This window comes from Chiloscyllium plagiosum, chromosome 12 (assembly GCF_004010195.1).
Source record: "Chiloscyllium plagiosum isolate BGI_BamShark_2017 chromosome 12, ASM401019v2, whole genome shotgun sequence".
Taxonomy (NCBI): Eukaryota; Metazoa; Chordata; class Chondrichthyes; order Orectolobiformes; family Hemiscylliidae; genus Chiloscyllium; species Chiloscyllium plagiosum.
The window spans coordinates 51029748-51055773 of record NC_057721.1 but is presented as its reverse complement, the minus strand read 5'-3'; the positions used below and the strand labels follow the sequence as shown (position 1 = coordinate 51055773).

The 26026-nt window shown below is 40.4% G+C and overlaps 1 protein-coding gene across 2 annotated transcripts in view; it reads right to left on the bottom strand.

Moving 5' to 3' along the window:
* Nucleotides 1-26026, bottom strand: part of LOC122555251 (suppressor of tumorigenicity 14 protein homolog) — a 143029-nt gene that overhangs the window by 18520 nt on the left and 98483 nt on the right. The window contains exon 16 of one of the 2 annotated variants that reach the window (XM_043701044.1): nt 18681-18740. In XM_043701044.1, coding sequence (XP_043556979.1) covers nt 18681-18740 — 60 coding nt within the window. Of the gene's footprint in view, nt 1-18556; nt 18741-26026 lie in introns of both variants that reach the window. The other variant, XM_043701043.1, reaches the window with a different exon arrangement.

Below are 26026 nucleotides of genomic sequence, written 5' to 3'. Positions count from 1 at the left end.
ATAATAGAGGGTTTGCTTTGTCTGGTGTGGCAGGGGAAAACCACATTGCGGTGTAACTAAAAGAATCTTGTATCTAAGAAGTTTTAGTTTATTACTTGTTAACAACTCATTATAGGCTACATTAATATGATAGATATTTTAACAGAGACTTTGAGGAACAGGAGGTTTAGGTCTCTCTCCTTCGGGATCCCAATCTGTTCATATGACATCAATATAGTAGGTGACTTAGGGCATCCCTTTAAACTCTTACACAAAATCTACCCACAAGTTTCTTTTTGCTCATTAATATTATTACATTTACCACTACTCCATCTCCCTCTAAGTCTCTGATCGGGTGATCCAGGTATCTGGAACTTTCATTATTCTCCTTCAATGGATTATCTTTGGACTTAGAAGACTGGTGGTTTGTTCAGTTGAAGATCATTAAATTTAATTGTCTTTCCAACAATTTGAGGTCTACAACTCCCTTTTGTAATAGCATCATAGAGATGTACAGTACAGAAATAGACCCTTCAGTCCAACTCATCCATGCCTACCAGCTATTCTACATTAATCTCGTCCCATTTGCCAGAATTTAGCCCATATCCCTCTAAATCCTTCATATTCATGTACCCATCCAAATACATTTTAGATGTTATAATTGTACCAGCCTCCACCACTTCCTCTGACAGCTCATTCCATACATGCACCACCCTCTGTGAGAAAAAGTTGCCTCTTAGGTCTCTTTTAAATCTTTCCCCTCTCACTTTAAACCAATATTCTTCAGTTTTGGATTCCCCCACCCCAGGGAAAAGACCTTGTCTATTTACCCTATCCATGTCCCTCATGATTTTTCGCAATGGATTCATCTCAGTCGATCAGTGTTATGAGCAATATAAGGTGTCTGGTGGTCTGCTGTTTCTTGGCTGACTACCTTTTCTATTCAGATCCTTTATTCATGCTGTTTCCTCTGCTCCAAATTTCACAATTGTTTTGTACAGTAATGCCTATAGTAGTGTGTGGGTTGTTGGCTATGACAGGGCTGTTACTTTTTCTATATGTCTTGACAGACTTGTAAGCATAAATGTGTAGCCAACTTTTATATATTCAAATCCAAAACTGGCTGTTAGAGATTTGCGGTCTACTGATCAAAAGGACGACATCAGGAATGCTATGTGTTGCAAAAATCTCATGCAAGACTCAGCTAACCATATGCATAAGCATGGAGTTTCTTAAAAGGAGAAAGTGAGGTCAGCAGATGCTGGAGATCAGAGTCAAGAGTGTGTTGCTAGAAAAGCACAGCAGGTCAGACAGCATCCGAGGAGCAGGAGAGTCAATGTTTCAGACCAGAGCCCTTCATCAGGGGCCTTATTGTGATGGAGTTTCATAATCTCTATTCATTGATAGAAAAAAAATTGATGACGATGAGGTAAGACCTTCCACCAAAAACAAATAGATCTGTTTGCATACATTTCCAGTTCTATGTGAAATATGGTGGGTATCAACAGATTTCATTACTTTGTTCTGTAGATGGCACAGGTCTTGCTATTGGCAATAAGTTCTTTAAAGGCCTTGATGATCCTAGACCACGACAGCACTGACAGAGTTCTGGCTCTGTACTTGGTGATCTCTAAATGTTCCTGGTACAGCATCTCTAGGACAGCATCTGAAGTGAAGCTGGAACAATCAGTCATTTTCCATAAACCACTATTTCATTCTCAATTGTAAAATGCTATCAGTGCTCAAAATATATTTTCATGACCAATCCATGAAGCCTTAATACTGACAATGTGGAGACATCTCTGGTTCCTTACTACTCCTGTTGGTCCTGGCTAAGCACATTGTGGTTCACTGGCTATTATGCCATAGTATACCAAGTGGATGAATCAATTTTATGAATGAATTAACTCAGCATCATGCCTATTAAGTTCATTGATTGTCATTTTGAAAAACACATCTGCTCTTCATCTGCAGTTTTCCCTGCACATATGTTGTTTTGTAGGTAAAGCTTCAAGAATTAGAAAAGCACATAAGAATTGCAGTATAGAAGGTGGCCATTCAGCCCATTATGTCTGCACTGGCTCTCAAATGAGCAACGTTATCTATTGCTAAGCACATTATTTGTATAGAAATAATCATTCAATTCCCTTTTCAATGCCTCAATTGAATAAGGTGAAATTTCAAATCTTTACGTTCTTGGAAGCATCCTTGCCAGTTCCTCCTCATCCAACTGTAACTCTAAGTAGTATCTTACAAAATGTATGGTTTGGTATTTGCCCTAGGAATTCTTTGAGTCATCCTTCTGCAGTAGGCTGTTTTATTTCGTTAACCTCTTTATGTGTGTAGCTATTCAATATTTTTCTTTTCTGAAACCATGACCAACTTCTGCACATCTTCTGAAACTGGCCTACTATCCAACAGGTAAAGCATTCATTTTAAATGGCTAGGCACTGTCTGTGCATGTGAGATTTATTTGCACCACAATGCTGACATAGTGTTGGTCCTGTCCTGCTCACTGTACTGGCTTTTCCATTTGCATCATATGCTTTTTTAAAAATATTCATTCAAGGGAAATGGGATTTGCTGCCTGACCTAGCTTTTATTTCCATCCTTAGTAGCTCTTGTGAAGGTGGTGAGAAACTTTCTTGAAGTCCATTTTCTACCTGTGGTCCATTTACTCCAGATAAATTCAATATGCTTTTGGGGAGGGAGTTCCAGGATTTTGACTTAGTGACAGTAAAGGAACAGTGATATATTTCCAAGTTAGGAAAATGAGTGGCATTTGTAGGTCCTTTCAGGTGGTGGTGTTCCAATGAAGCTGACCTGTTTTGAGAAAGGGTCACTGAACCCAAACAATAACTTTTACTTCTTTCCCTCGAGATTGATTACTAAACTTAGTGATCTCGGACTAAGCCCCACTCTCTGCAACTAGATCCTCAGTTTCCTGACCCACAGGCCACAATATTTCGTCCTCACTAACACTCAACACTGGAGCCCCCCAGGGGTGCGTACTCAACTCCATACTGTACTCCAGACATACCCATGACTATGTCACCAAATATCAGACTAATGCCATTTACAAGTTCGCTGATGACACCACCATAGTCGGTCAATTCTCAGATGGCGATGAAACAGAATACAGACGGGACGTGGAAGACCTGGAAAAATGGTGCACTGAGAACAACCTAGCTCTCAATGCCAGCAAAACCAAGGAACTCATTATTAACTTTTAGCAGGATGTTACTCATGCCCCTCTACACATTAACAGCACAGAGGTGGAACGAGTGGAGAGTGTCAAGCTCCTGGGAGTAGTCATTCCCAACAAGCTTTCCTGGACTGTTCATGTGGATGCACTGTTTACAAAGGCCCAACAATGTCTCTTCTTCCTCAGGCACCTGAGGAAATTTGGCATGACGGCAAATACCTTTACCAACTCTTAAAGGTGCGCCATCAAGAGCATTCTGTCTGGATGTATCACTACCTGGTAAGGCAACTGTACCATTCAAAATTGGAGACAGTTACAGAGAGTGGTGAACTCGGCTCGGACAATCGCAAAGGCCAACCTCCCATCTATAGAATCCATCTACCAGGCCCACTGTCAAGGAAAGGCCGCCAGCATTCTTAAAGATCCATCCCACTCTGGCAATGTTTTTCTACAACCTCTACCATCAGGGAAAAGGTACAGAAGCCTGAACACACGCACTAGCCGGTTTCAAAACAGCTTCTACCCAACTGTTGTTACAATACTAAATTGACTCACAAACTCTTAACATTCGCCTGTACCTGTGTCTTTGTTTTAGCCACTGTTTACCTATTATTTACTATCTATGCTACTTAAATATATGATCTGCCTGTGTTGCTCGCAAGACAAAGCTTTTCACTGTGCCTCGGTACACGTGACAATAAATTCAGTTCAATTCAATTCAATGCTGTAAGACCTTCTGACCTTTTCCAGCAATTTCTGTTTTTGTTCATATGCATCTGTTGCCTTTGACCTTTTTGATGACAATGGCCATTGGTTTGGATGTTGCTGTCAAAGGAGACTAGGCGAATTTCAACAGTGCACCATGTAGGTGGTGTACACTGCTGCTACGGAGCATCAGAGATGGTGAGAGTAAATGTTATGGATGTGATGCCAATCAAGAGGGATGCTTTATCCTGGATAGGGTCAGCTTTCTTGAGAATTGAATGGAATCCGTATATCTCCTATGCAAAGGTGATCATCCCTTAGAATTGATTGGAGCTAGTTCTGGAATTCTGCATTAATCACTATTTGAATGGCTTTCTCTAGAGCCTGGGCTTCTTCAAGCAGTAATAAGTCTAACAAAGCCTCAACTATTACAACAGTAGTAATAGCGTCATAGAGTCATAGAGATGTACAGCATGGAAACAGACTCTTCGGTCCAACCCGTCCATGCCGACCAGATATCCCAACCCAATCTAGTCCCACCTGTCAGCACCCAGCCCATATCCCTCCAAACCCTTCCTATTCATATACCCATCCAAATGCCTTTTAAATGTTGCAGTTGTATCAGCCTCCACCACTTCCTCTGGCAGCTCATTCCATACACGAACCACCCTCTGTGAAAAAGTTGCTCCTTAGGTCTCTTTTATATCTTTCCCCTCTCGCCCAAAACCTATGCCCTCTAGTTCTGGACTCCTCCACCCCAGGGAAAAGTTGTCTATTATCCTGTCCATGTTCCTCATAATTTTGTAAACCTCTATAAGGTCACCCCTCAGCCTCCAATGTTCCAGGGAAAACAGCCCCAGCCTGTTCAGCCTCTCCCTATAGTTCAGATCTTCCAACTCTGGCAACATCCTTGGAAAACTTTTCTGAACCCTTTCAAGTTTCACAACATCTTTCTGATAGGAAGGAGACCAGAATGCATGCAATATTCCAACAGTGGCCTAACCAATGTCCTGTACAGTTACAACATGACCTCCCAACTCCTGTACTCAATACTCTGACCAATAAAGGAAAGCAAACCAAATGCCTTCTTCACTATCCTACCTACCTGCGACTCCACCTTCAAGGAACTATGAACCTGCATTCCAAGGTCTCTTTGTTCTGCAACACTCCCTAGGACTTTACCATTAAGTGTATAAGTCCTGCTAAGATTTGCTTTCTCAAAATGCAGCACCTCGCATTTATCTGAATTAAATTCCATCTGCCACTTCTCAGCCCATTGGCCCATCTGATCAAGATCCTGTTGTAATCGGAGGTAAACTTCGCTGTCCACTACACCTCCAATTTTAGTGTCATCTGCAAACTTACTAACTATACCTCATATGCTCGCATCCAAATCATTTAGTACAGGACCTAGCACCAATCCTTGTGGCATTCCACTGGTCACAGGCCTCCAGTCTGAAAAACAACCCTTCACCACCACCCTCTACCTTTCAGCCAGTTCTGTATCCAAATGGCTAGTTCTCCCTGTATTTCGTGAGATCTAACCTTGTTAACCAGTCTCCCATGGGAAGTCACCCTAATCATATTTCTCCACTAATTGGTATGGATCACTAATGAAATACTTTATGGATTCCCATGGATGCTGAACTCTTCTATTGGATCTTGCCCTAACAAGAATTTAATTAATTCTGCAGTTAAAGCAACTGTCAACATTTCAGTGCCTTTTCCAAAGTATCTGTTGCTTCTTCTACCCCTTGGAAAGCGATATCCCATCAACTTCAGATTTAGTCTCCAATTTTGGAAGCTATTTTGTATTTCAGAAATTGTTTCCACCAAAATATCCTATGCTGTATTCCAATTAGCTCATCATTGAAGCCCACGATTATGCCATGTCTTCCTAATGTTATAATATACTTCGCTTACTTAAAAGACATCTCATTAACAGCAGTCTTTCTGCTGAGCTTGAGCATTTACCAATGTTTAGCAGCTAGAATGAAGGATTCCCACTATCTTGCGGCTATAATAGAGGATTGTTACCTATTGTAGCTAACATGGAAAATAGGCACCATCTTCTAATGCACCATTTCCTGAAGAAGGGCTTATGCCCGAAACTTCGATTCTCCTGCTCCTTGGATGCTGCCTGACCTGCTGTGCTTTTCCAGCAACACATTTTTCAGCACCATCTTCTAATTCCAACGCATAAATCTCACTGTTCATGACTTCACTAAATGATTCCCAATTTTAATCATTGGTTTGATTAATAATTTCCACTCCTTGTGGTTTAAATAAATTGTCCCGCCATTATTGTGACTCTTATGAAGTGCCATAGGCCTTTTTGTGAACTGAATAAAGTCTCCCAAATATCTGTCTCTATTACATCCACTCTGTTTATGTTTTTCATTTGCCCAATGTCATCACTTAATTATTGGCTTTACCATGTTCCCAAATCTGCAATTTCAGATCAGTACTTCATTCATTTCTCTCTATTCTCTTTCTGTAATTGTGATCTTTGGGTCTCAACACTCAATCTACACTGTATGTAATTGATTTTCCAGCCGGGAATATTACGTTGTTTCTAAGTTTCCTCTGACTCACCAGGGACTTTAATCTTTACTCCCAGGGCGTCTGATGTCAGCTTGTTCACCACTAAATTTGAAGTTACTAATTCTCCTCCAGGGAGTGGCCAACCTTCCTGTTCATTCATGAGTCTCACAAGATCTAGAAAGCTTTTGCCCCGATTCATTGGAGGGACAGGTAGTACTGAGGATGCAGGGAGGCTGCAGGAGGATTTAGACAGGTTAGGAGAGAGGGCAAAGAAGTGGCAGATGAAATACAATGTGGGAAAATGTGAAGTCATGCACTTTGGTAGGAAGAATAGAGGCTTGAACTATTTTCTAAATGGGGAGAAAATTCAGAAATCTGAAGTGCAGAGAGTCCTGGGAGTCCTAGTCCAGGTTTCTCTTAAGGTAAACTTGCAAGTTGAATTGGTAGTTAGGAATCCATTCATTTCAACATGACTAGAATATAAAAACAGGGTTGTACTTCTGAGGCTTTATAAGGCTCTGGTTAGATAACATTTAGAGTATTGTGAGTAATTTTCTCTCCATACCTCAGGAAAGATGTTTCGCCTCTGGAGCGGGTCCAGAGGAGGTTCACGAGAATTATCCCAGGAATGAAAGGCTTAACATATGAGGAACGTTTAAGGGCTCTGGGACTATACTCGATGGAGTTTAAAAGGATGAGGGGGCACCTGATTAAAATTTACAGAATACTGAATGGCCCGGACAGAGTGGATGTTGGGAAGATGTTTCCACTGGCAGGAAAGTTGAGGACCCGAGACCACAACCTTAGAGTCAAGGTAAGATTTTTTTGAAACGGAAATAAGAATAAACTTCTTGAGTCAGAGAGTGGTAAATCTGTGGAATTCATTGCCACAGAAGGCTGTGGAGGCCAGGTCATTGAGTATATTTAAAACAGGGATAGATAAGTTCTTGATATGCAAGTAGATCAAAAGTTACGGGGAGAAAGCGGGAAAATGAGGTTGAAAAATCTATCAGCCATGATTGAATTGCGGAACAGACCCAATGGTCTGAATGGCTTAATTTCTGATCCTAGGTCTTCTGGTCTTTTCTTCCTTTATAACCTCGACATTGTTGAGGATTGCCAATGAGGCTTTCGTCTGTAGTGTTTCTTAAATATTTCGACTTTCCATTTTGCTGACTGTGCTGTATGAACAGGCAATTTCAAGCTAAGTGTAAAGTTCTCATGCTACCATTTACTATGCCACAGAATCTCAGATTTGTGCAGAAAGAGACCATTTAGCCCATCATATCAATACTGGTTCTATGAATGATTACCATGGCTTAGTGTAATTCTCCTACTTTTCTCCATAATCCTGAATATTGTTTGTATTTTAAATAATTATTTAATGCCTTCTTGAATCTCTCAGTTGAAACTGCCTCCATCATATTTTCAGGCATTGCATTCCACAACCTAATTCACATTGGGTGAAAAAAAGTTTGTCTACTTCATATTTGCATCTTTTGCAACTTACTTTAGTATTTCTGTCTTCTTTTATGAGAGGGAAAGTTATATGAGCAGTCAAATTAAATTTGCATTGTACCAACAATGTTGTAGGACATGCCAGCTCACTACATTGTATGAGCTTCAGGTCATACTGAAGGATTCTGCTGTTTTTAACCGTCGGAAACTACAGGGTCTAGTTTAATAGAGGAAAAGCATTTCCTCGTGTAAGTAGAAGAGTCTCTAGTTATTAACAAGATGTAGTTTTTTTGCATGTTAGCAACTAGTTAGACGTTACATTGACATGATAGACACTGTTACAGAGACTTTAGGGAGAATCAAATGTTAGGTCTCACTGTCTATGACATTATCACAGTGGGTGGCACTGCGTGAACTCTTCAGTATGAGCCCTCACATATTCATTTGAGTGAAATAGTAACCAAAAAGAAGGTTAAAATCAGCAAAACATTTACTGATAGCCTTTAAAGTGCAAACAGATTACTTATCTTAATGGAATTGAGCGGTCCTCTAAATAGCCCTTCTGCAGTATACTTTTACTGCCTGTTAAGAAATTACTTCCTGTTGTGGTCAAGTGGATTATGGATTAGATGTTTCTAACTTAGCAAACAGGTCTTTATTCTAGTTAATATAATATGAAACTTACTTTAATATTTAAATCAATGTTGTGTTTCATAAGATTTGAAATCAATTTCTGGATGACTTAACAGTGGGCTGTTAAATTTCTAATTTTTGTGCCCTATTTGCATTGAAAACATAAGCAACAATTTGGAATTTAAACTTAGGGTCTTCCAAAATGAATGTTCAATGGCTACTCCAAGGAGAAAATAATCCCAAAGTAAAAACCTTCAGTGTGTTTCAATAATGTGAACGAAACAAGGAAATAGCAGTGCTTTCCTTTGTTTGGTTTTCCAGCACAATGAAGCCAAGTAATTAAGCAGCAACTGAAATTTTAAAACAAATGTAAAAATTAAGTTTTTACAAAGGATCTCCCCAACACATAACAACATTATTATGCCATCATCTGTCTGTGTATATGTAAAACAAGAAGAATATACATTTTTATTTGATAATAGTAACTTCACAGCGACTATAACTTAGCTTTGCAGCTGCTATGGATTTTGATTATTCAGTCACGGGATTTCAGAAATGCTGTTGAAGGAACCTAGGTGAGCTTCTGCAATGCATTTTGTAAATGGTATACACTGTGAGCTACTTAAATTCCTATGTTAACAGTAGATTATTTTGTTCCATTTTATGTGCTTGAATTTATAGTGTCCAGTAAAGACATCTGATTGAAACACATTATTTTTCTTTATCTAGTGTTTTTAACAGAGAAAAATATCCTAAGAGCTCTTCACAGAGATCCGAGGAAAAGTGAATGCTGAACTAGGAAGGACTGATCAGTGTAGAGGGAATCAGGTCTAATGTAAATCTGGAAAATTACATGGTATTCAAACGAATGCCAGTAGTTAGTCAAGACATTATTGTTAAAAAAAAAGTGCTGGAGATACTCAACACATTTGGCAGCTTTTGTGAAGTGGGAAGCAAAATTTTTGATTTGAATATGATATGACTCTTCAGAAAAGTTAAAAGTGAGTTGATCAGGAGGGGTGGCATTGACATGAAAAAAAGAGCTCATATTTGAGAAAAGCACACCATTCACTGTTTTAGCTGTGATGAGAGTGAGGAATGGAAGGTGGGTGTTCAGGAGTTTAATTAGTAATGGGCAGAGGAAGTAGGAGGTGAGTCCATGGAGAAGAGGAATTTTTAAAGAGCAGAGAGGAAGAAACTTAAACTAGTGGGCCTTCACAGTAAAGGGAAGCAGCAAATTGGGCAAAACTAGACTTGATACAAAATGAATTTTATCTTAATGATGAAGAAATCAATGAGCCTTTTGCCCTTGTTAGAGATAAGGATGGTGAGGGAGGGGACAGGGTTTATGAAAGCAGTTATATAAAAAGCAAAAAAGCCTTGCAGTGCTCAAACACACAGGAAAAGTGGACAAATACACTGGTGGAAGCACCCAAAGCAGCTGGGAAAATTCAATCATTGCGGCAGTCTGAGAAGGATTGCACTCATTGGTCAAAATGTCAGCATCTATGTTGCTCCTCCAATTACTAGTGAGCCTATAGCACCAAATGTAAGAGAGAAACAGCCTGTGATCAGAGAAGTGAGCAGTTAGAAATTGCACCAATGTTTATTTGCCATGTGATCCTTTAACTGAGGCTGGGTAGGTGCCTTGAGGTTGAGGATGACATTTAGCTGGAGACAGACAGGAGTCACCTTCCAGAAAAGGAGATGTCTGACAGTAACTTCACTCATCTGCTGCAATGGCAGGGGAGGGGCTCTATTGAAGGTTGACAGTAGAGGAGGCTGTGTGAGGGCTGGGGAGCAGATTGTAAAAGGCATCTTTAGGGGTGGCTGAGAAAGGGCACTGGGTGGGATCATGCAGGTATCTTTGGATCAGTAGTCCTGAGGCCCAAAGCTAATGTGTTTGAATCCCACTATTGTCGCTGGTGCAATTTAAATTCAATTCATAAATCTGGAACATAAAGCCATTCTCAATAATAGTGACCATGAAACCTTTTAAACCATCTGGTTTTTAGTACCCTTGGGAGAAGTAAATTTGCCATCCTCATTTGGTCTGGCTAGATGTAACTCCAAAGTAGTTGACTCTTGATTGCCCTATGAAATGACAAGCTATCCACGTTAAGGCAATTCAGAATAGACAAGAAATAGGGACAACAAACCTTGCCAGTGGTGTCCATATCCCATGCAAGAATAAAGAGAAAAAAAGCACAGGCTTGAACAGTAGGATGGGAAGAGGAGCAAATAGCAAGATGACGTTCAGGAAGAGTGGAAGACTCCAAGGAGGCTGCAACGAAATTGGTGATTGAAGCTGCAAAAAGGAACGGGGGAGAGATGGAAGTGCTAAGCGGGGGGATAAGAGAGAAGGAGGCTGATGGTAGGGTGGGGAATGCAGGGGTAAAGTAGCTGAGAGGCAGTGTGGCTGAAGGAGAGGCAAAGAAAACAGCAGATTTAAACCAATCAGCAAAGGAATACCCAGCTAACTGGAACCAGAAGAATTTGAAAATCACCGTGTTGATGAAATCTTTAAAAATGAATACAGAGGTAAAGTTACCACGTCCTCCTCTCTCATTACAGAGAAACACCTCATGGGGGTTTAACCTAAGGGTTACCATGCCTCAGGCAAGGGGAAAGGTTGAGAATTAGAGTCCTCATGGTAATTTCAGCCAGTGTGGGAATTGAACCCATGTTTTTGGCTTTACTCTGCACTGCAAACCAACTACCCAGCCAACTAAGCTAACCGACCCATTGAAAATAAACGTTGGTTTTCTAGTTTAAGGTTATGTAAGTTCAGGAGCCAGTTTTTTGGGGAAAATGTAGTGGATACTATTGCGTTGATCAAAATACCAATTGTAAAATTTAAATCTGAGATTGTTTTCCAGGATTTAGTGAAAAGAAACAAGGTTAAAATCTTCCATTTTTGTACATGTGATGGAAATGCCTTAACTGTGACATTTCCTGTAGGTGGAAGATGCATTTGAGGTAATGTCTATGTGTACAGATGCATTGTTATAATAAGTGTGATAATAAGTGCAGAGTAAATTGATGTACAAGTAATTAAGACTGTGTCAATATGTTTAAAGTTATTTTTAGAAGAGATTGTTGCATTAGTGGGATTCTTTGGAAATGGAAAAGTAAATCTGATAATGCTGGAATGGGCAAAAAAGCTTATTAGATCTGTGTTATATCTTGACTTCAAACAAGTAACTAAGATTTGAATCAAGAAAGACTGGTTGATATGCAATAAAAGCATGAATTTCAGGATCAATGTCAATGTATTAGAATTAACTCATCAAGGATGTTGCCACGGTTGGCGGGTTTGTGCTATAGGGAGAGGCTGAATAGGCTGGGGCTGTTTTCCCTGGAATGTCAGAGTTGAAGGGTGACTTTATAGAGATTTATAAAATCATGAGGGGCATGGATAGAGTAAATCTACAATGCCTTTTCCTGGAGGTGAGGGAGTCCAGAACTAGAGGGCATAGATTTAGGGTGAGAGGGGAAAGCTTTAAATGGGACCTAAGGAACAGCTTTTTTATATGGAGGGTGGTACGTGTATGGAATGAGCTGCCAGAGGAAGTCGTGGAAGCTGGTACAATTACAACATTTATAAGGCATCTGGATGGGTGTATGAATAGGAAGGGTTTAGAGGAATGGATGAGTTGGAACGAAGTCATCTGTTTCCGTGCTGTACATCTCTATGACTCTAAGTGAATAAAAACATTGAAAGAAAAATTTACTGAGAAGAGAGACACAGAATATGGAAGTTCAGATATATGGTGAAACATCAAGAAACCAGTTAGATATAATTCCAATAAGGGCTCCACATGACAGGAAAAATGTAAGGCAGCAGAGAGGGCACTGCTCAAATTCACTAAAATACTGACTGGTATGAGCAAATACAAATATAGAGGAATACTTGAAAAACTGGGAATATTTATTTTCAATTGGATCTTATGGGTTGAATTAATAGAGGCACTTAAATTAATGAACTGGAACAGAATCACACTAAAGCACTATTTATCCTATGCTTACCTGGATTCCACAAACATTATCTCATCCAATAGGTCATATATAGTTCCCATCCTTATTCACAATAAACATAATTTTCTTATTATTCCCAAGTTTCAAAGATCTGACATGCGCCAGAGGGATTTTAAAATATTCTACTTCCTAAATCAGTACATGGCCTTCACTGTAGCTTATTACATGATGCTTTCTGAATTTAGATCACTCCAACAACACTAGATTTGTTTACCATCTTGATTCCTTTGCTCCACCAATCACTGGACCAATACAATCTAATGACTTGAATTTTCTATTCATTCCTCTCTGCTATTGTTGAAATGGTCATTCTATAACTTAGTAGTAGGATGACTGCTTTGCAGAACACCTATGTTCTGTTTGCAAAAATGACCCCAAGCTTCCAATTGCCTGTCACTTCAACACATCACCATGTTCCCACACCAACATCGATTTTGAGTCTGCTGCAGTACTCCAGTGAGACTCAGTGAAAGGTGGAACACCAGCATCTCATTTTTCACTTGGGAACTCTGCAGCCTTCAGGACTCAATTTTAGAGCTGGAACACCTTCCTCTATGTCCTTTACCGAGCCCCATACATCTGGCCTTCTCATGATGTGGGCTGCTTTCAGCACAGTCAACTCATTTTCACTTAGTAATGGTTGCAATTATCAACACTGCTCCATCCCTGGCTCACCATTATCCATCCCTTTGTCTACCTAACTGCTGTTCTCTCTCTCTGGACTCCATCCCCACCTAGAATGTATTTCGATCACCCGGTCCCCTCCCCATTCTGCACCTACTATCTTCAGCATATTTAGCACACTTTACCAGCTTAATTTTAGCAAGCAATTAAAGTAAATGATAAATTGTCCTTAATTACAAGATATCAACACAGAAGTAAAGATATATCGCTGCAATTGTTTACAACCTTGGTGAGATCACATCTGAAGTATTATGTTTAGTATTATTCTCTTTAGGAGCAGAGGGATCTTCGTGTCCATGTACACAGATCTCTGAAAGTTGCCACCCAGGTAAATAGTGCGGTAATGAAGGCATATGGCGACTTGGCTTTTATTGGGAAAGGAATTGAGTTCCGGAGCCCTGAGGTCATGTTGCAGTTGTATAAGACTCTGGTGCGGCCGCATCTGGAGTATTGTGTGCAGTTTTGATCGCCATACTATAGGAAGGATGTGGAGGCACTGGAACGGGTGCAGAGGAGGTTTACCAGGATGTTGCCTGGTATGGTAGAAAGATCGTATGAGGAAAGGCTGAGGCACTTGGGGTTGTTTTCATTGGAGAAAAGAAGGTTTAGGGGTGACTTGATGGAGGTGTACAAGATGATTAGGGGTTTAGATAGGGTTGACCATGGGAACCTTTTTCCACGTATGGAGTCAGCTATTACGGGGGGGCATAGCTTTAAATTAAGGGGTGGTAGGTACAGGACAGATATTAGGGGTAGATTGTTTACTCAGCGAGTCGTGAGTTCATGGAATGCGCTGCCTGTGGGAGTGGCAGAGTCAGAATCATTGGCGAACTTTAAGTGGCAATTGGATAGGTACATGGATGGGTGCTTAAGCTAGGACAAATGTTCGGCACAACATCGTGGGCCGAAGGGCCTGTTCTGTGCTGTATTGTTCTATGTTCTCTATGTTCAGTAGCAGTGGTGGACTCTCCCTCTTTATGGGCATTTAAACGGGCATTGGATAGGCATATGGAGGATAGTGGGCTAGTGTAGGTTAGGTGGGCTTGGATCGGCGCAACATGGATGGATGGACGGATGGACGGATGGACGGACGGATGGATGGATTGTCCAATGAGGATGACTAAATAGACTTGAAGTCATCATACAGAATGGAACCAGTCCCTTTGGTCCAATGAGTCCACACTGACCATGTTCCCAAACTAAACTATTCCCACTTCCCTGCATTTGGCTCATAACTCCCCAAGCCTTTCCTATTCATAAACTTATCCAAATGTTTTTTTAAACATTGTAACTGCATTGACCATTTCCTCTGGCATTCCACATATGAACCACTGTGTAAAAAAAGTTGCCTCTCACCTCCTTTTTAAATCTTTCTCCGCTCATCTTAAAAATATGGCCCCTACTTTTGAACTCTAAGGAGAAAGTGAGGACTGCAAATGCTGGAGATCAGAGTCAAAGAGTGTGGTGCTGGAAAAGCACAGTATGTCAGGCAGCAACCATGCAGCAGGAGATTTGTCATTTTGGGCATAAGCCCTTCATCAGGAATGTAGAGTGAGGGAGAACAAGGCTGAGAGATAAATAGGAGGATAGGGATGGGGCTGGGGTAGAAGGTACCTGGGAAGATGATAGGTAAATGCAGGTGGGGGGTGATGGTGAAGGTCGGAGGGGAGGGTAGAGCGGATAGGTGGGAAGGAAGATGGATGGGTAGGACAGTTCAAGGAGGCAGTGACGTGTTGGAGGGTTGGATTTGGGATGAGGTAGAGTGAGGGGAGATCTGGTGAAATTGATGTTCATGTTGTGTGGTTGAAGGGTCTCAAGATGAAGGATGAGGCATTCTTCTTGCAGGTGTTGGATAGCTAGGAATTGGCAGTGGAGGAGACTCAGAACTTGCATGTCCTTGGCAGAGTAGGAGGTTGAGTTGTAGTGGTCTGCCACAGGGTGGTGAGGTTTTTTTAATTCGTGTGTCCCAGAGATGTTTCCTGGAATGCTCCGTGAGTTGGCGTCCTGTCTCCCCAATGTAGAGGAGACCACATCAAGAGCAATGGACATAGTAGACGAGGTGTTTTGTTGTGCAGGAAAATCTCTGCCAGATGTGAAAGGATCCTTTGGGGCCAAGGATGAAGGTGAGGGGGAAGGTGTGGATGCAGGTTTTAACACCTCTTGCACCGGAAAGGAAGGTTTCTGGAGTGGAGGGTGGGTTTGTGGGGGGCGTGGATTTAACGAAGGAGTCTGCAGGGAATGATATCTGCAGAAAGCTGATGGTGTGGGGAGGGATATATATCTCTGGTGGTGGGGTCTGATTGTAGGTGATGGAAATGGCAGAAGATATTGCGCTGTATCCAGAGATTAGTGGGACGGAAAGTGAGGAACAGGAAGATTTTTTCCTTTTTTGCGGTTGAAGGGATCGGGTTCAAGGACGGAGGTCTGGGAAGTGGAGGAGGTGAGCTGGAGGGCATTGTTGACCACGTGGGAGGGGAAATTGTGGTCTTCGAAAATGGGAGGCCATCAGGAATGTCCTGGAGTGGAATTGCTCCTCCTGGGAGCAGATATGGTGGAGGTGGAGGAATTGGGAATATGGAATAGCATTTTTACAGGAGGAGGGGTGGAGGAAGGCGTAGTCCAGGTAACTGTGGGAGTTGGTGGGTTTGAAGTGGATGTCCGTGTTGAGCTGGTCGCCGGAGATGAAGACAGAGAAGTCCAGGAAGAGGAGGGAAGGGTGTGAGATGGTCCAGGTGAACTTGAGGTCAGGGTGGAGGGTGTTCGTGATGTTGTTGAACTCTTCAACCTCCTCGTGGGAGCATGAGGTGGTACCTATGCAGTCATCAGTGTAACAAAGGTCAAGGTGAGGAATGTTGAACTCCCCCAATATAGGGAAAACACCCTTGCTTTTCACCTTATCTATGCCCCTCATGATTTTATAAATCTCTGTAAGGTCACCCTCTCAACTTCCTATGCTCCAGTGAACAAAGTCCCAACCTATCTTTATAACTCAAACCTTCCATTCCTGGCAACGTCCTAGTAAATTTTTTCTGAACCCTTTCCAATTTAATAATATCCTTCCTAGAGCTGAGCGAACAGAACTGTACACAGTATTCCAGAAGAGGCTCACCAATGGCCTGTACAACCTCAATATGACATCCCAACTCCCATACTGAAAGGTCTGAGCTGAAGTGATCTAGAACCAAAGGACAGATCTCTGAATTGGATTGAGACAAGGAGGAATTTGTTCACTCAGAGTGGCAAATCTTTGGAACTTTCTGTCCCAAAGGGCAGTCATTGAGTATTTTCAAGATTGAGCTCAAAAGATTTCTACATCTTAAAAACATCAAAGGATACAGGGGTACTGTGGAAACAATGGTGTCAAAGTAGAAAATCAGCCTTGATCTCACTGAATGCCATAGCAAGCTTGAAGGGCTGAACAGTCTACTATTGCTCCTATTTCATACGTTCTTAAATTTCATTGAATTTTCATTGTGCTTATGATTAGTAAAACCTTTCTCAAAGTCCCTTTTGTATAAACTACTAGATTGTTTCTTATCAATAACTTCAAGAGAAAGCATAGTGGCAACTAAGCGCCTGGAGGCAAACAACTTTAAATTTCACCCTCCACTACATTTAAGGGTGAATTTTTTCACAAATGAGAGTTTCTCTTATTCTATTCACTGTTGATGATTTCATACAAGTAGTTATACCTTTTTCTTAAACAATACAGAAGAAAATTGTTAAACCTTACATCATTGCCTTGGCATTGAGTTCTTGTGGTGCAGTGGTAGAGTCTCTACCTTGGGGGCAGGAACCTCAGTTTCAAGTTCCATTTCAGGACTTAATGACCATGAACAGGGGCTCAAAATGCAGCTATACAGGCAGATTTTCTCATGGATAGTTTCTGAAGGGTTAAAATTGAGCCGTACCAAAGCACCGCCCACTATGATGATGTCATATGAATTTGAGTGCAGAAGAACTTAGGATCTTAAAGGAGTAAGACCTAACCTGTGGTCCACCTCAAAGTCCTGTAACAATGTCCACCATATCAATATAACCTGTAACTAGTTGCTAACTTATATTAAACAATATGTTAATTAATTACAGAAGAGACTCTTCTAGTTAGACCAGGATGCGGTTTTCCTTGACCAAACCAAATAAAGCAGACCTTGTAATTTCCTAAACTTAAATAGGATAGTGATGGTAACCTTCATAAGCAGAAGCTGCTACAGTGTAGTGAGCTGCAATATGCCCCATGGCAGGTGGTAAGGACAGGAGAATTTATTAGTCAGACAGTGCAATAACTTCAATACAACAATCTCCCCATGTTAAAAGTTTCCATGCGTGCCGTGCTATGAGTAAATGTCATTCTCATTCAGCGGGATACACATTCCTCTAGTGTCCAATACCTGTTCCCAAAGGGCTTGCTCAGTGGTGCTGCTTTCCATTCATATATACAGAGCCAGCAGTTATCGGGTGTTATACATTTTTATATCTACAGCCTTTCAAAATCTCAGAACATCTTAAAGGTGCTTTGAGATAAAATTCTTCAGAAATGTGGTCAAAATTTCATGTAGGAAATAAAAGCTAAGTGTAGAAAAATACCAATACATTTTACTTTTTTTTTCTGTTTAATAAATTTGGCTGAACATGACCTCTATGCTTATTGACAATACAGTGGATCAAATATATCAAATGGAGATTGATACTCTTGCTTTTAATGATGCTTAAGAATAGTGATGAGGTATTAAATACTTGCAAAAGGACAAGCAGACTTCATCAGGTCTCTAAAGCCAAAGTAAAATAACTTATACAGGTATGCTAAATCTAACAGCTGCAGGTTAACCCATTTCAGCACAAAATACCTTTAACTATTCCGTAAGAAGATGTACTATGTGGCTAAAATTGTGAAAGCTTGTCTTGGCTTGGTATTGTCATTAATGACTACATTTTAACTTAATTATAATAGGCATGGTAAAGTTTCTGCAGCTTCTTAGAACTACCATATTTGATGCTTGCTAATATAGGAAGCTGCAGAAGTGAGACTCGTTTCTCTTTCATTCCATCTGACATTCAAGCCACATTCCCTTAAGTCTGTGATACAAAATAAATATAGAAACAGGGACATGGAGACTGGCAAAAGTTAATGAGTCAATAACATATGAGTCAATAATGTAATCACATATTAAAAGAAAAAACAGTGTCTTTGATTTAGAGTTTACAAGTTTTATAAAGCAAATGCACAAGTTTTAAACAAAGAAAAGAAAACTTGCTACACTGTGGTGCAGATATTTTTCTTTTTCTGGCGGTATCTAGATTGTCACTTACTTGTAGGGATACACATCGTGGAAACAATGTGAGACAGATAGAAGCCACCCAGTATTTATCAGCGTTGCACCACAAGTATGCCCTAAGGTATCAAAGTGGAGGCTGACTTGCCAGGGCCACTCACCAAGCTCCGCATCATTGCCATTGACGATTCGACTTTGAAGGTAGGGTCGGTTTCCACAGTCTGCATAAAAAGAGAAGCTCCTTGTTGTATGAAATTACATTAACAGTTCCAAAATTTTAAACTTGATCAGATTGAAACATATTTGCAATTCTATTGTACAAATGTTTGTTTTGTGGTGGATGACCTGAATTGCGTTGTGTTTGATTAAATTGATAAGATTATTTTAAAAAGTTGATCATTTCTGCTTGATTAGTCCATCATAATAGACTCAGACGTGGCACAATGAAACCAATATTCAGAGCACCATTGTATGCCAAGGAAATGTATTAACATGGAGAGGTGTAAGTTTTGAATCTATATTGACAATATGGAGCTTGTGCATGTCAATGACTAATCTTAAATGGTATGGAACCACTTATAGGGAAAGAAAATGGGTAGGAGGGGTCAGGACACCATTTGAGAATCCAAACATCAGTTAAAATGGGAATGTGCCAATTAAGAAATAACAAGCCATCTTTACAATAATTAAACTTCTTGTTGATACGAGTTTACTGTAGCAACAAAATAATTAATTGTGTACTATATTTATTATAGTATCCTATTATAAAGACATGGTGCTTTCTAACTTATCCTGTGCAAAATCAACTACATGTGTAAAGGAAATGGATTAGAATAATCATGTTGTTGCTTTTGAATGATGCAGACTCAACTGAAGGGCTCATGCCTGAAATGTCGATTCTCCTGCTCCTTGGATGCTGCCTGACCTGCTGCGCTTTTCCAGCAATACATTTTCAGCTCTGATCTCCAGCATCTGCAGTCTTCACTTTCTCCTAGTCCATCATAATAGTTAATTTATACCTGTAAATGTACAAATATGCTAGGCATTTCCTAGAATTACAATCTACATCATTATTATTGAAAAGTAGCTTGGAATATATTTAAACATAGCATCATCAGACATAATTGTCAAACTGTAATGAATGGCTCTGCATAAAAGCAAGGTATAATAAATTGTCCATCGACTGCACAGTTTGACCATAAGTCATTGCCATGACAGCAATTTGCAAATATTGGCTATGGTAACATATTTGAGAATAAAGATATTTTGTCAGCCAAAATGAATTCAAAATGACATGCTTATATGAGCGACTAGTAACTATCTCCATTAAAGAAGTCTTTGGTGCTACGGGAATGCCATAATCAGGATGAAATTGAGTATAGAATGTTAGGAAACACTAAGAATCAAATAAAACTGAGGAAAAAAATCCCAGACTTTTCCTTATCCTTGTAACTTGGAGTCAGATCTATATCATGAAGGAATGACTGCCCTTCTTTATGAGTATGAACGCAGTTAAATCATTTAAGCAATCTCAATCTAACACTTTGTAAACATCATGACATAAAAAATGTTCATTACACAACTCTATAAAATAGTTACTTGAATCTTAACTTTCAATGGTCAAATTTAAACATTCAGTTTCACAGATATAAATATAATCGATACAAATGATCTTGAATGTACACAAAGATATAGAATCATAGTCAAGAGTCATTGAGGTGTACAGAACAGCAAAAGTCACTTCAGCCAGTTGAGTTTGCATCAGCCAAAAGCAACAACATGATTATTCTAATCCATTTCCTTTACACATGTAGTTGATTTTGCACAGGATAAGTTAGAAAGCGCCATGTCTTTATAATAGGATACTATAACAAATATAGTACACAATTAATTATTTTGCTGCTAAATAAACTCGTATCAACAAGAAGTTTAATTATTGTAAAGATGGCTTGTTATTTCTTAATTGGCACATTCCCATTTTAACTGATGTTTGGATTCTCAAATGGTGTCCTGACCCCTCCTACCCATTTTCTTTCCCTATAAGTGGTTCCATACCATTTAAGATTAGTCATTGACATGCACAAGCTCCATATTGTCAATATAGATTCAAAACTTACACCTCTCCATGTTAATACATTTCCTTGGCATACAATGGTGCTCTGAATATTGGTTATCATTGTGCCACGTCTGAGTCTATTGTGCCACTCTTGTGCATTTCCTATGGCCAGATAAGTGATTTTAGTTGTCAGCAGGCTTTCAATTCTCTCTTTTAAACCATATATGACACACAATTTGCAAGAGCAAATTGTAATGGGATGAAAAGGCTATATGACCTCAGTTGACAGTAACATACTTGTACCACACAAATTTCTGAACCCTTTCTGAATAAGAATACTTTGGTGTCAATGGCCAAGCTACTCTCTTAATGCACATCTTAGATACATACAAAATTCTTGTTTTTATTCCAAGCTGTAGACTGGCCTACATTCAAGTTGCAAACAGAATGGTCATTGTGCATTTTGTGATAAAGAAACTCACCTTATGTTTGAAAAATCCAAATATGGCCTTCTCAGCTAAGTCATTCCTGTTCAGTACAGCTGACTAATGAAAGACAACGATATCTCAGTCAATCTTGCAGCTAAGTCATACAGTGTGAAGAAAAGGGAAACTGCAAAATGATAACCCTAATAAACCTATCAATTATTTCTCAGGTTTAATCAGTTTTCAAGATCCTCAACCAAATTTTGTTCTACTTACTGAGATCTAACTCTAAGCAACTGGATTTTGTCCTTTCTCCTCAACAACCTTTTTTTCCAGTGCTACTGTGTCTTGGTTGATAAGCTGCTCCACTTCCCCTTTTTCTACTCATAAATATTAAATACTCAGATCTCAGCACTTCTACATTACTTTTCCATTATGGCCACAACATCATATTCTGTCGAGACTATCTGCACTTCGCTCATCAACTTTATTTACCACACTTTGCATATTTACATATCTATATTTAAAACTTGGTGTCTTTGCATTCCTTGTAATCCTTCTTAGTCAAGGATGCTTAACTTTGGGCACCTAGATTTGATCTAACCCTTGTGGCATGTGGTAGTGCCCCAAAACATGATGATGTCCTCAGCAAGGAGTGAGGACTTCATTTCCCTGGGAAATCTGCGGTTGTCATTCCTACTACCACTCCTATGGGCAGATGCATCAGTGAAAAGCCATTTGGTCAAGATAAGGTAAGGTTACCTTTTCTTCTTATTGCATCATTAATCAGCCATAAGATGAGTTCTGACAGCTATGTCTTCAGGAATTTGCCAGTTGAATCATTTGTGTTGCTACAGAACCATTCTTGGTTGTGGATATTAAAGTCCTCATCCAAAGTACACCTGTGCCTTTGCTCCTTTCTGTGCTTTTCCTTAATGGCGTTTCAATATGAGTTGCAAATTAAAGAGGACAGTTAGTAGCAATCAGTTGGATGGTGCCTTGACCACATCTGACCTGATGTGGAGGCTGCATGAAGTCTGTATTAATACTGAGGATGTGAAAGATTATTTCCTCTCAACTACAAGTCAAACTTCCACCATATCTGGTAGGGTGATATTGCCAATGTGACAGAATCTATCCGGGGATACTGACAGTCAGAGACATCGAGTATGATTATGTTGGGAAGTTTATGGACCAGTCTATGAGGCAGCAATTCCCCAGATGTTTGTGAGGAGGACTTCACAGGATCAACTCAGAAGGGTGTGCCTTTGCTTTTTCTGGTGTAGAGACTAATGATAATTGTCACCACATTTTGTTCTACTTACTGAGATCTAACTCTAAGCAACTGGATTTTGTTATATAACACAGCTATTTACTACCACTGAGTGCTTAAGCTATTACAGAGGAAAGTTAAGAGACAACCATATTACTGTAGCTCTGGAGTCTCTGACCATGCTGAGTAAAAGTGGAAGATTTCCTCCTTCAAGGAGGGACATGGTGCACTAGATTTCTTTAAATCTAAAGCTAGATTTTATTTTAATTGATTGAATTACAATTCTGCAGTCTCGGTGGCAGGAAATGAACTCATATCTCTGGATCATTTCTTTCCAAGTATTTGGAAAATAAGTCATGTATATAGCCATACTTCTAGTGTTAGTAATGACAGTGGGAACTGGCCTCATTCCCATTACTACAGGTCAGCACTTCAGCAATTCTTACAGCCTCTTGGAGCATAAATTGCTTAACTGCTATAATAGCCTGCTTCCTCCTGAGCACAGAGTTCCACACCCTTGGTAGCAGCAGTCTAAATATGCATGGCAGTAACTGTGGAACTCACAATCTCCAACTGATTCAGGCATTGGTACCATGAGATGCAGAAGCAGAACAGGCCATTCGGCCCATCAAGTCTGCTCCACCATTCAAAGTCTGACCTGACAATCCTCAATTCCACTTTCCAGCCTTTTCCCCCATTACCCTTGATCCCCTTACTGATTAGAAATTTGTCTAGTTCAGCCTTGAATATGCTTAATGATCCAGCCTCAACAATACTGCATTAAAGAATTCCACAGATTTACAACCCCTTAACAGAAGGAATTCCTCTCCATCTTTCTCCTAAATGATTATTCTGAGATTATGCCTTCTGGCCCTAGGCTCTCCAATAAGGGGAAAATATCCATTTAACCTGTTAAGGCCCCTAAGGTTCTTACATGTTTCAACAAAGTTGCCTTTCATTCTTCTAAACCCAATGAATACAGGCCCAACGTACTCAACATCTCCTCTTAAGAAAATCCTTCTATATCCAGGATCAATCCAGTGAATCTTCTCTGGACTGCTTCTAATGCCTAAACTGACAGAGCTTTTACAGCATGAAAAAGGCCCTTTAGCTCATCGTGTCTACACCGGTCATTAAACGTCAATCTATTTTAATTCAATTTTCCAGCACTGTCCGTTAGCTTGTATGTTATGGTGTTTCAAACGTTCTTCTAAATATTTCTTACATGTGTGGAGAGTTCCCACCTTTACCAATATTTTAGGTAACGAGTTCCAGCTACCCACCACTCTCTGGGTGAAAAAAGTTTTCCATTTAATCTTCTGCTGCTTGCCTTAAAACTGTGTCTGTAATTATTGACTACTTCATCTAGCCTCCCTTTATAGAGGAAACATCCTGCTGAATCTCCTCTGCACCCACTTTTAAGTACAATCACATCCTCCCTATGGTATGGTGACCAGAACTGCTCACAGTACTCCAGCTCTGGTTTAAATAATGTTACATACAGCTCCATCATAATCTCTGTACTCTTGCATTTGATGCCACTATACTTCTCCTCAGATAAGGGGCCCAAAACTGTTCACTGTATGCCAGCTGTAGTCTGACTAGTGCCTTGTTATAGTTCTTGCAAGATTTCCTTATTTTTATACTCCATTCCCCTTGAAATAAAGGCCAAATTTCCATTTCCCAATGACCTGTGAACTTGGATGCTAGCTGTTTTGCAATTTATGCATGAGCACTCCAAATCTTGCTTTTGGCAGCATTTCTCCATTTAAATAATATTCTCCTCATCTATTTTTCCTGTCAATATGCGTGACTTCATATTTTCCCATATTATTTTCCACGATTTGTCAAATCACTTAACCTGCCTATATCTTGTACAGGCTCATTGAGTCACCCTCACTACTTGCGTTCCTACCTATTTTTACATCATCTGCAAACTTGGCTATAGTACGTGCATTTTCCTTATTCAAGTCATTAATATATTTTGTAAATAACCAAGTCATATTCATATAACCAAGTGAAAACTGAGACAGCAGCACTAACACATGGGTCATGAGTTAACTACCTGGGATCTCATAGAATTGGGCAGCATTTCCAAAGTAGAAATGATTTTCTTTATAATCTGAGCAATGATCTCTTCCATATTGGAGGTAGGATTGTTCTCGTTATTGACAGGTGGTTACCAATACTATGAAATTGCGAAGGATCTGCAGAGAGCAAATCATCTGAATCTGAATACATGCAGAAGGATTGGGTTGCGTGATTGAAGTGTTTGGAAAGTAAAAGAGGTATCATAGAGTCTCTACAATGTGGAAGAAGGCTATTTGGCCCATCGAGTCTGCACCAACCGTCCAAAGAGCATCCCACTCAGACCCATGCCCCTACTTTTTCCCTGTAACCCTGCATTTCCCATGGGCAATCCACCTAACCTGCATATAGAGTCATAGAGATGTACCACACGGCAACTGACCCTTTGGTCCAACTTGTCCATGCCGATCAGATATCCAAACCCAATCTAGTTCCATCTGCCAGCATCCGGCCCATTTCCCTCCAAACCCTTCCTATTCATATATCCATCCAAATGCCTTTTAAATGTTGCAATTCTACCAGCTCCATCCACTTCCTCTGACAGCCCATTCCACAAACACACCACCCTCTGCGTGAAAACGTTGCCCCTTAGGTCTTTTTTATATCTTTCCCCTCTCACCCTAAACCCATGCTCTCTAGTTCTGGACTCTCCCACCCCACGGAAAAGGCCTTGTCTCTTTACCCTATCCATGCCCCTCATGATTTTATAAACCTGTATAAGGTCATCCCTCAGCCTCCGACGCTCCAAGGCAAACAGCCCCAGCTTACTCAACCTCTCTGTAGCTCAAATCCTCCAACCCTGGCAACATCCTTGTAAATCTTTTCAAGTTTCTCAACATCTTTCACGTAGCAGGGAGACCAGAATTGCACGCAATATTCCAAAAGTGGCCTAACCAATGTCCTGTACAGCCGCAATATAACTTCCTAGCTCCTGTAAAGGAAAGCATACCAAACACGTTGTTCACTATCCTATCTACATGTGAGTCTACTTTCAAGGAGCTATGAATCTGCACTCCAAGGTCTTTGTTCAGCAACACTCCCTCGGGCTTTACTATTACATGTGTAAGTCCTGCTAAGGTTTGCTTTCCCAAAATGCAACACCTCACATTTGTCTGAATTAAACTTCATCTGCCATTCCTCAGCCCATTGACCCATCTAATCAAGATCCAGTTGTAATTGAAGGTACCCTTGTTTGGACTGTGAGAGAAAACTGGAGCACCCGGAGGAAACCCACATAAACACTGGGAGAAAGTGCAAACTCCATACAGACAGTTGCCCGAGGCTGGAATCAAACCCAGGTCCCTGGCACTGTGAGGTAGCAGTGCTAACCACTGAGCCACCATAGTGCCCATAGTCACACAATCTTTAGCTTTCACTTGATGTCACACTTCAGTACAAGGATGATGAGGAAGTTCAAGAAAGGCATGAGACTGACCATTATCCTCAAGAGCTTCTGTCAGATCAGATGGCTGCATTTCCTTTGGTCCTATTACGCACAAGGTCACCTCCTCCAGGATCCTTGGGATGGATCTGTGGATTCTCACCCACCCACCCAACTGGTGATCTGCATCACCTGTGTGTTAGTGGCAATGTTGTGGATGAGAGGGGAAGGAGTGTCAACAGTGTGACATTGTCCCTGGGAGTCTAATGCTGGCAACATTGGAA